The sequence below is a fragment of the Octopus sinensis genome, linkage group LG1 (genome assembly GCF_006345805.1).
Source record: "Octopus sinensis linkage group LG1, ASM634580v1, whole genome shotgun sequence".
Lineage (NCBI taxonomy): Eukaryota > Metazoa > Mollusca > Cephalopoda > Octopoda > Octopodidae > Octopus > Octopus sinensis.
The window spans coordinates 168,100,519-168,112,978 of NC_042997.1; the positions used below are offsets into that span (position 1 = coordinate 168,100,519).

At 34.3% G+C, this 12,460-nt stretch overlaps 1 protein-coding gene across 1 annotated transcript in view; it reads right to left on the reverse strand.

The window, feature by feature from the left end:
* Positions 1 to 12,460, reverse strand: part of LOC115217601 (HMG box-containing protein 1-like) — a 78,376-nt gene that overhangs the window by 16,097 nt on the left and 49,819 nt on the right. Inside the window, exons 3-6 of the mRNA XM_029787356.2 lie at positions 7,363 to 7,559; positions 2,379 to 2,634; positions 1,911 to 2,041; positions 880 to 991 (exon numbers count right to left, since the gene is read on the reverse strand). Of these exons, the coding sequence (XP_029643216.2) occupies positions 880 to 991; positions 1,911 to 2,041; positions 2,379 to 2,634; positions 7,363 to 7,559 (696 nt within the window). The remainder of the gene's footprint in view (positions 1 to 879; positions 992 to 1,910; positions 2,042 to 2,378; positions 2,635 to 7,362; positions 7,560 to 12,460) is intronic.

The following is a 12,460-nucleotide window of genomic DNA, read 5'->3' on the forward strand; positions in this document are numbered from 1 at the left end:
AAAACAATGAAGAATGATGCAAGTGGGTTGCTGAATACATAATGAAATAAAGGGAAATGATTAGGACTATTCAACAACAGTTGTTACTGATTGTATAGCAATGCCATTTCGCTTCCACCCTGTGGGATGTAACGACATTCAAACCTTGCCAAGAGCAATCAAAATGAAACAGTTACAATCAGGAAAAAAAACTTGTTTCAAATAGTGGACTGTTTACCTTTCTGTTTATTTCTTCCATTCTATTTTTTCATTCATCTTTTAAAAAAATTATTTCTTTCATTTTTGTATGAAACAAACTTATAATCAGCTTATTCTCAACAGGGGCCTCAACTGAATAGGGAAGTAACATACCTGACAAGGTGAGGGATCTTTTTGGTTTGACTGGCAGTTTTTTCTAGTGGTGTCATATGAAATTGTCACCCGTAATTATGACCCTAGAATCAATCTATTGCATTTCAATCTGTTTTAGGGTTAGGGTTAGTTAGGGTTAGGATTAGGAGTGGAGGGAAAGGTATCTTTTTTTCTTCAGAAATGTAAATAAACCCAATCTGTTTCTTAAACGAGAGACATATTCATACGGCACAGAATGTTTTCACCTCAATAGACGTCATTGATTGGTTGAAATTGCAGAAATTGAAGGAAAAAAACAAGTATCTTACAAACTATAGAATTTTTCTCAATAAAGCCAAGAGAAAAAGATGTTTTATAAACACATTCTACCAGTATACGAAGTTTAAAAGTGTTTAGTTACGCGGAAATTATTTTAAAAAACTGCCGGTCAAACCGAAAAGATCCCAAGGTGAGTTATCCATCCTAAAAAACATTTCATTTACAACCAGTTCAACTGTCATGTGGATTAAATAAAAATAAAATGCTTACCTGTCTTTGTTATCTTCTTTGCCACAAGAAGAAGCTGATTTGGAGAGAAGTTCAAGTCGTGCAAGTTCTTCAGCAGTTTGCCAGTTTGTCTCTGGAAATTGTATCTGAACACCTGAAATGCATTATAGAAAAGTGAATTAACAGCATTTCAAGATTATTCCTTAGTGATAAAGAAGATGGGGATTTGCAGAGCATCATTTTTAAAATTAACCATCACTTTAGTGGCAGTGAGGTAGCTTAATTGCCTTCTGTAAGTCAATTATTCTATCAGAGAGGTGCAATGAAATATCATTTAATCTTGCAATAATGAGACTAATTTGTTGTTGCTTTTGTTTAACTTTGGATTTGTTCTTTATTGAGAGTTGTTGTTTTTTGTTTTACTTCATTTTCTCTGGAAGTGTCCTCTTCCCATTTTTAAGACAACAGCATGTAAGTTGAAAGTGATTTAGCTACTATTTCTCACATGTCAATCATAGAGATCATAAAGCTAGTGTGTTTGAAAGAGTAAAGGACAGAAATCAGGATGGTAGTGGTAGTGGATAATACAAAGTCAAGTATTTAAGTTGCAGAGAAATATGACTCTGAGAAGGACTGGTTGTGTAATGTAATGCTGGGTAAGGTGTACATAGGATTAAACACAGAACTATGCAATAGAGTGAGGAAATATAGTGTGCGTGTTCCTTCAGAGTGAGGTTTATGACAGAACTTCTGAAACAAACTGAGGTTGTGGTAGGGGAATATGGAGAAGTAGAGTTAATGATTAAATAAGTTTAACATTTAAAAAGACACAGCAAATTCAATGTATAAAGGTTATTTATGTAACATTATATTAATCATTTTAGGTTTTTGCCTCACTCCTATCTAAACTGGATTACAGAGTTGAGTGAACATTTTTCTATTTCTAAGGCAGAGAGAGCCACTGATATAAAGGAAGAGTCAAAGCTAACAACAGTGATAGCAAAACAAATGAAAGATAAAGATTTGAGGAATGGTGTAGGTAAAGAAAAGTCTTTACAGACATAGGTACTTACCTTTCATGAAACACTGCCATACAGTTGTAGGCCAGGGATGAGACCAAGTACTGTTACCTTTACTGGAATCTTCTGGTGAAGCTGGACATGGGGCTGAGGATGATACTTGTGGATCACTGCCATCGGCACTACTGCAATGACAAATCAGTAAATACTGTGATATTTGATTCTAAAAAACAAAATACACATACTCACAAATGTCCAAACACAAACAGACTTACAAACAGAACACAGATATATTAATATACACAAGAGCATCACACCAGTTCACAATAGAGTACCCAACCAGCCTACAATACAAACAAACATTTCTATATACAAAAAAATGTTACAGGATCATTTATACACATACATTTTGCAGATACCTATACACACATCCTCCTCATATCAACCTTACCAACACACATATCCATGTCTAGCCGTTTAATAAGTGATGTGTGAAGAAGATAGAAAATAGTAGAAACTCACCTAGGTTGCTGATGTTTTAAGCTGGTGGTTTCCGTTTTTAGAAGAGGGCTTTCAGGACCTGTTGCAATAATTGCCAACTGCTGCAATTTGTTTACATCTGTGGTTGGGTTATCATCAACTGATGGCCATGTTGTTGTGGTAGGGCTACTAACAAGAGGAGAGACAGCTGAAGACAAAGTTAGAGGCATGGGCTTGCACTTCCCACAATTGCCCTCTGTCTTAATTGTTTTTGTGTCAGCTGAATCACAGGTTATTTCTGCAACAAAAGGAAAAAAAAATAAATAAATAACATGAACAACAACAACAACAACAACAACAACGATGAACAACTGCTTGCCTTGTTGAATTAACAAATTACCACTAGCATCATCTATTAAGTACCTCACAATGATTGACTGTGGGACACACATGATACAAGGGTTTCTGCTTAGTCACTAGTATTCTATAAAACTCAGCAATATTTGAATTCAGATAATATATATCAGCAAATACACTAATCCCTATAATACTTCCATAAATGCCAGTACTACAATGTTAATAATGATAATAATTATGATGTTTATGAGTATGACCAAAATTAATAATAATACCCATACAGCTTCCCAGTTCTTTAGCATTATCCACCGACATCATCAAATCAAGAAACATGAAGATTAAAAATCAACTATCAAAATTGTTAATGTGAGGTCCCCACCCATCTCACCCCCTTGAGAAACATGTAAATTTATTCAGTCATTTTTTTTCCCTTGGAAGCTAAAGGATACATTGTTAAACAATCAAATGAAACTAATAAATCAGAGGTTTTCTAAAAATTATTGCAGTCCAGTTTTTATTTCAGCAAGATTCTCACATCAAATTGCAATGGTCTGAATGGTAACACACTTCTTTAACTAATATACTTCATCCATGCACCACAACACATACCTACAATTGAAAGTACTATACACCTTTGATAGAGAGTATCACCACTATAGTAACACTTCCACTGCTACAATCATCATCATTCTCTTGACAATTTGTGCAGGTAATGAAACATTATGGTGCATTATTATGTCTACTTTTCCATACTGGCTTAACTTGGCTGGGTTTTCAATATTTCACCGTTTTCACTATAAAAATCACTTACCTAAAGATCTAACCTCATCACTTATTTTCAAACTTTCTTCAGTCCCCAGCACTTTGCACTGTCAGTACACACCACTTTCATTTTTTTTTTTAAATTCATTCTCTATCTACATCTACCAGTCTGGTTGCCTTTCTTACATATATCAGCTGATTCCTTTAATGCCCAGCTACTCTCTCAGCTCATTTATGTTACTCAATTATAACTCACTATCTACCTTCACCAATCATATAAGTTAATTTCCTCTTTTACTAAGATGGACTTTCTTTCATGGTTCATCCAACAGCTAATTACTCCTGTATTAATTATGATTTTATTCAACATATTCCCCTCTCAGATTCACACACTTATTGCAGCAGTCCTTCAGTTTTTCTAAGCCCTGTAAAAGAATTCAGAAGGTTGGGCCTCCAATCAGGTCTATTACAACTGTAGGCTTGGTTTTGTGTTAGTCTGTCACAGGTCTCATAACAACTTTTGTAAACCAATTATTTACACTGTGCACATAGTAGTGTGCTCTTATTAACATCTCGTAAATAGTCACTTTCAGAGGGCACTGGGATTTATGTATGGTCTATTGAGTAAACACTTCTATAAGCCAACCTGCTCTCCATTTCTATTGTAACAATGAGCAAAAGTGAGTAACTACAGTGTGTATCATGAACTTCATAGGAGCGAATAATGGGTGGACTCTGCAACATGTATGATATTTACCTGCTCTCATTCATTAAACAAAACACACACACAGAGTCAAGAATTAATCACAGTAATCAATACTGGAAATATTAGGAATATCAGAATTATCGAGTCAAGTGTAATCCAAAATTTGGGTTTATTCAAAAATCCTTATAGATTTTAATCTATTTCATGAGCCAAAGCTAATAATTACCAAAGATTAACTGAAAATTACTTCACTCTTGAATATATACAGGTCGGAATTAACTGGTTTATTGAAATTCTACCTATAACTCCTGAACATTGACTAATTTGCATTAATCATGATATACTGCACAAGGTACAAATATCTATGAGGGGAAGTCAAAAATTATCTGCACTTTCACCATAACATATCTTTATTATTGTCAAACCACCTTCTGTGAATGCATGCTTAAAGTTGGTACTACTATGGTCATGTGATTGAAGTTTGAGCCTGATCACACCATTTTTCTTTCTGGCTTTACAGTGTAAGCATGGCCACTCCACTAGCAATGTGCACCAAAGAAGAACAAAGAGCAGTGATCCAATTTCTCTGGTCAAAAGGTGTGTTCGGTGCCGAAATTCATTGGAGGCTTTTAGCACAATTGGTTAATGGTTTCAACAGTCTGGGTGGCCATGTGTGGGCATGCATTGTCATACAACAATAAAACTTTCTTCGACAATAGGCTTCAGCATTTGGTGTAAATTGCTGGCTTCAGTTTGTTGGCCAGCAAAGCACTGTATCTTGCACTGTTAATTGTACACCCCTTTTCCAGGTAGTCTTCCAGTAGAGGCCCTTTTGAGTCCCAAAAAAGGGTTAGCATCACTTTTCCTGAGGAAGACTGAGTCTTGAGTTTCTTTGTCGCTGGTGAGCCAGGATGTTTTCGCTCCATACAATGTCTTCTGCATCCTGCCCCACAATGATGGACCCACATTTCATCTGTAACTATTCTGTTCAAAAATGATTAATCTGCAGAGAACAAGGCTACCTCATTGATGATAACTCGCAGATTCACCATCACCATCTCATTAGTGATGGAGGTTGACAGGAATCCTGCTCCCTCTTTATGCATCACACTTGTCCGACCACTTTTAGAATTCTTGATCCACTCATAAACACTTCTATGCAGTAGTGCATTGTTCCTGTATTGTGCTAAAAGCCTCCGATGAATTTCAGCACCTGACACACCTTCTGACTAGAGAAATCGGATCACTGCTCTCTGTTCTTTGGTGCACACTGCTAGTGGAGCGGTCATGCTTACACTGTAAAGCCAGAAAGAAAAATGGTGCAATCAGGCTCAAACTTTCATCACAAGACCACAATAGTACCAACTATAAGCACACATGTGCACAAGACAGTGTGACAATAATAAAGATATATTATGGCAAAAAGTGCAGATAATTTTTGCTTTCCCCTCATACATATACTCGCATGAGCATGTGTGTGAGGGAAGGTGAGAGCCTTATACTACATAAAATATTTGCATCTATTTTCCCCCACAATATATCATTTGGAAATATCTTTGTTTTTTTTAATTTTTTTATGGGAAGAAATGAGGAGGTTCGATCTCAGGTTGTTGGATCTGAAAATCAAAATGAGAACACGCCTGAGAGAAATGACAATATGTAGTCTCCAGCTCTGTGCTGGCATGAGAAAAAAATTCAGTGAAACAACAATGATAATGATCATGATAGTTTATAAATTAGAGCTGGATTCTCTTCCAACGGCTTGACCATATAACTTTCAAGTGGAAGCAAATACATTTTGTGAGCCAGGCAGATGACAGCAAGAGGCGTAATGCATTTTGTATCATAATTTGATAAAGTATATAGCCTGTTCTTATTATAATTAACCATTCAACTACAAAGAAGAAATTATGCCTATTCTCCCTTTAGATAGGCTGAGACTATTAAATCAATGTCTTACTCACTCACAGACACAGTATGGCTGTAGTAAGATTTGAAAACATGACCTTGTAATGAAATAATTAAGTGCCTTCACATCATAGCTATACATAGGTTACTATAAATATTAAACAATTACATCATACACATAAATCCATATAAATAGAAATTGCAAGTATATTTGTAAAATCATCATATATATAGATTATATACTTAATTTGTTTCATTACAATTCACCTAATTCACATAAAAATGAGAATATTATCTAATATTATCTCCTTTGAAGGGAGAGGTATATCTCATTTCAGTTTAACATCACTAAACTAGAATTTAAGTATTGGCCCTTAAAAGTGTTTAGGTAATATTTGCACTTTTACTGCATTTTAAATACAGATGCAGGTAACTGTAAGATTATTTTTTATATGAGGAAAGTGTACTAATGAAACATGTGTTAACACAAATGCCCTTTGAACCATTGTTGAAAATTAAGATCTGATGCTTAGCTCTTGTTTTACGGCATGAAACTGATGAAATAGACTTGTATCTGGATCGGATACCAGTCTAACACAAGTGAAGTTCCAAAACAGATTGGTACCTATTCTTCACAAGTGAACTGAGGCATACTGGAACAAAATGTTCTGCTCAGAAACAAAAAAAATAATTGCAGTATATTTTAGATCACAGCCTGTGAAGAGATAAACTCTAAATCTACTTGGCCAATTCACATTTTCATGTATTACATCTGTTTCACTCAATGTGACACATAGAAAGCTGAATGCTCTCAAGTGACACACAGCAAGCCGAATGATACAAATAATACCAAAGTCAATATCCCAGATAAGAAGGGTTAGTGGATTTTGTTACATTACAAAGTAAGCATTTAAGAATGTAACAATGAAGTGCTTCTCCATCTAAAACCTCAGACTATGAACTGGAACTCAATAGTTCAATAAACTGAATGAATTACCAGTGTGTTAAATTAACAAGCAAGCGGCTGAGTATTCCACAGATACATGTACCCTTAATGAATCAGTGTAGTAACACAATGTGTGAAATACAAGTACAATCCAACCAATGGGTTTCCATACAATTTCCATCAAGTGCATTTCAATTACAAAGCTTAGACATAAACAAAACTATATTAAAAGACAATTACCCAAGATACTACAGTGGGAAAGAAATCAAAACCTTATGACAATGGAGCAAACTTCTCAACCACTCATGAGCACACACACACACACACAGCTATAAAGGTATTAATACCTCTACAATATTCTGTTTGCTGAACTGGTTGTGTCATTGATTCATCAGCTGATGTGTCTTGGGACATATAATCCTCATTAGCAGAATCGTCACTGTCTGCATCACTGGCAGATTTATCTGTTTTGTAGTTCTGGAAACCACCACCTGACCCATAGCAGCCTTTAGTTTTGCCACGATGGTATTTTAAACCGTTGGCACTGAAAATAGAAAAGAAAAGAGTAAATTATTAGAAAAAAATATCAAAAGCAAAACAACAAAATATAGTCAAAAAATGAAATTTAAATAATAGCATTCACAAAGATCACACCAACTCAGTAGTTTGATGAGTACAAGATTATTTTTTATTGTAAAACTAACAAAAGTGAAAGGTCATGACCCTATTCTTGTAAACAGTTTTAACTTCTCACTCAAATTTCCAACACACCAATCCTTTAAAACAATAGGATGGTCCATCTAGGAAGTGACCTGAGATTTCAAATCCACTTCCCTTATTATAATTAGATTTTTCTATCTTTCTTTCTCTCTCTCTCTCTTTCTTCATCACTCCCTCTACCTATCTCTCTGTCTCTCCTTGTCTAGTCTCAGTAACTATTTTAGCAATTCAACTATTTTTAATGTTACATTTTAGTGCATCTAAAAATCATAAACTACTTTTATTTTTCACATAAACATAAAACAAGAATGGATAATTCAGAAGCTGACTACAATAAAAATGGGCAATTTAAAAGAACCTCTGTAGCTATTCAGTGTATAAAAAAAATCTTACTGTACTTTTATAATTAAATATTATTTAGGAATTATATTAAAAAAATTAAAATATATTATATATATGACAGCAGTATAAGCAATTAATTGTACATAAATGTTAACAATAAAATCTATCAATGTGGATCCCGGCTGAGAAATGCTTTAACCCTTTAGTGTTCGCATTATTCTGCCAAAATTTATGCTTTTTCATCCACACTGTTTTGAACTAATCATGCATTATCTTGTAGCTATGAGATTTTGATGAGGTAGCTGTTAATTTTTAAAACGATATTGTAGGGTTGGTGTGAGAGACCAGATCTGGCCAGTTTGAACATAAAACAGGTAGAATATTTTTGGCTGGATATGGCCGATTTAAATGCTAAAGGGTTAAACTAATACTTATTCAAATACTTCCTCACAGATTTACACTCCATTGAAATTCCTGTCCTGATCACATATTCCTTAAACCTACTAACCATCAACAAGTCAATATTAACCACATTAATCTTTCCTAATTACCTGAAATAGAAAAATAAGGTCAAAAATATATGAGCAAGCCATTTTCTTTATGTATTAACAAACTCAAACAACAAAAACAAAATATTCTATATCAACGAAAAATTTCCTCCTTAACTCTAAATACATGTCTTCTTCGTGCTACTAATAATCTAAACATATATGTTAGATGTTAACATCACTGCATATTTTCATTTAACCCTACTCCTCTACTCTGCCTTACTGATAAACTTGTGTTGCCCTGTCACAGCTGGTTACCATTATCTTAAGATAAAGGTACCCAGAGTATATCAAGCATTTTCAATAGTGATTCTACTTTTTGGGAATCAAGCCTGACAGAAGTAAGAACCCATGGAATAAATTCATTTTGCTGCATATCAAATCAAGATACTAGAAATAGCAAACACTTAAAGTAGGTAGCTAACTAAGCAGTCACACTAAAACTGAAATGCTCTCAGTTCAAATAGTAACTTTTTTTCTCTTAATATGCATGTATGTAGTGCACTTTAGAAATAAGATGAATGGTGGTAGTATGATTAAAGACAGAGAAACATATTATATATATATATATATATGTTGACATTGGAGCTTCACATAGCCCTGAAAGCTCATCAGATCCTGTCAAACCTTCCAATGACATGCCAGTATAGAAACAAAAGTTGAATGAGGAATTTATACATTATACATACATACATACATACATATATATATATATATATATATATATATATATATAGACACACACTAGCCATAAGTCAAAAATAACAAATACTCAATATAAGTACCAAAGCAGGTGTATTTTTATATTGTCAAGCAATAAATTGTTTGTTATGTCGGAGATTATATTACAATATGACACCATGTGGTTTTGTTTTATAGCTGCTTCTCTGGCTGTTTGCTTATACATTGTCACAAAAGACTTGCATTATATTTTCTTTGCAAATTTCAAGTTGTATAATCTCAGATACTCTATCAAGAACAATCCTAAACCATATAAACAAAAAAAAGTTGTCAATATTATCTAGTGGCATTATTTAACATGAAACCAACAGTATCATTATGACCATTTATATGTCAGAACTAGTAATATATTATTTGACAATATAATACAATATATATATATATATATATATATATATATATATATATATATATATATATATATATATAGCTACGATCACCTTTAATATCTTTGTCTATTTATACCTGAAAGGTTAAATGTAAAACTGTCTATAAAAACACTTCCTGTACAAGAGAATACTTGTTCTTGATATATAGGCAAAAAGCCTGGCTCTTAACCAAACTTTTCTGCTAAGGAAGCCAAACGCTGAAATGTGTTAAGTGTTATCTTCCCTATTCGCCAGAAAAACCATCATCATCATCAGCAGCAGCAGCATCATAATAATAATCCTTTCAACTAAAGGCATAAAGTCTGACATTCTGGGGTAGGGGACTAGTTGATTATATCAACCCCAGTGTTTCACTGGTACTTAATTTATCAACCCCAAAAGGATGAAAAGCAAAGTCAATCTCAGTGGAATTTGAACTCAGAACATGAAAATGGACAAAATGCCACTAAGCATTTTTCCTGGCATGCAAATGATTCTGCCAGTTCACCTTGCTGTTGCTGTTGTTGTTGATGATGATAATGATGATAATCCAACTTGGAAAGTCCAATGAAACAACCACGATAGGACTCCAAATGTAACTCCAAAGTTACACTAACTGGATGATACGGCTAGTAAGGCAATGTGAACAGAAGAAAAAACTACACTTAGTCTCAAAAGGGGCATATAAATACAGAGCATAACCTCCCTGATTATGATGATAAAGAGGACACACCACCCACTAAGGCAGTAAAAAAGTGTAAAACAAAAACCAAACAGGAAAACTTGAAGGTAATATCGAGAGTGTGTCAAGAAAATCCATTGCATGGGCAATACTCCAAACAAAATGAGGAAGCTGATATAGATATATGAAAAAGTCATCAGTGGCTGCTGAGTGCTGGTTTGAAAGCTGAAACAGTAGGATTTATCCTAGTAGCACAAGATCAGAGTCTTCTCACCCAGAACTATCAAGCTAATGTCACACACAATGAGGTAGACAAAGTGTAGACTCTGTAATGACAAACTGGAGAGTATTTTGGTTACATTGTTGCCAGTTGCTCAGTCTTTGCCCCAGCAGAATATAAAACCAGGCATGGTTGAGTTGGCCAATACTTGCACTGGAGCGTATGCTATCACTATGATATCTTGCACCCTAAGAACTGGTATGAACGCCATCCAGAGCCAGTCACCGAGGAGAGAATGTTACCATCCTATGGGTTTATGAGATACATACAGACAGGCAAATAAATACTAACAGAACAGACATTGTTATCAAAGACCCAAGACAAAAATACATGCCTGTTAATTGATATGACAATGCCTACTGATGAACATGTCAGTAAGCGAATTTGAAAAACTGTTGAAATATAAGGACCTTGAGACTGAAATATCTAGGACATGGCAATTAAAAACCAAAACCATCCCTGTTGTTGTAGATTCCCTGAGAATGGTCAAGAAAGGAAGTGACAAATTTTTACCAGATCCCTGAGAAACCAACAATCTATGAGATTCAAAAAATTATGTTGACATCAACCACCCATGTTCTCAAAGTTTCTCTCCATCTAATATATACGTATCTTAGGTCTGTGATTGAGACCTGGTTGGAAGATGAAATAAAATACAAATCATTTGGAAAATGATAATGATGATGATGATAATTTCAAATTTTGGCACAGGCCAGCAAGATCAGAGATCCCAGCTCTCAACTGGTATTTATTTTATCGATTCCAGAAGGATGAAAGGTAAAGCTGACCTCAGTGGAATTTGAACTTAGAACATAATAATGTACAAAATGCCACTCAGCATTTTGCCTGACATGCTAATGAAACTGCCAGCTCACAACAACAACAACAGTAAAAAAAAAATGAATGAAAAGGGAAAAAAATATAAACATTGCTGAGAAATGAACCAAATAAAAGAGGCTTTGTAACAGATGGCTAAAAGAGATTGGAAAAGAATACCCGGTAGAGCTCCTACAGAAAGTTTGTCTCTTAGGGACAGCAAGGATTATCAGGAGGGTTCTAAGCACGTGAAAAACTGCTGAAAACTTGTGGATACCTAAAGTTACAGGTAGTAACCTGCTACCCACATAAATCCTACAAGGAATAAGACCGAACCTGAACCAAACCAAAATATTATAACATCAATTTTCCATGCTGGTATAGATTGGATGCTTTGACAGGAACTTGCAAGTCAGGAGACTATGCCAAAGTACAACTATTTTCCACTCAATGAGTATTTGAGCTTCAGCTTTTTAAAGTTCCTTGCATAAATATTTTACCCATTTGCCTATATTATTCCAAATTTTGGCCAACTCTCTCAGCTTTTAAGTTTCCCTTGTAGTTTTATTACTGAATAACTGTTTACTGATAAGACTTTGCTGAACATTTAAAACCCTGAAATATAACATACTAAAGAAGAGACTATATTATGATACACTCCAAAAAATATTGTGTAACATTAAAAAGAAAAAATTAATATAATTGTTCTAAGGTACCAATAACAATATTATCATTATCTTTTCAGAGACACTCAATTCTCAAGTGAAATCTAGAGTACAACAGGCATATATTATCTGCTCTAAATTTTTCCTAGATATAAAATGGTTAATGTATAAATGCTGTATCTCACAAACTCATGCGTATCCAGTCAACAGCTTCTTTCCATCAAGTTTACTGGTTCTCAACCTTTTGTAACTCAGTACCCTTTTCATTGAATGGTGTTTTACA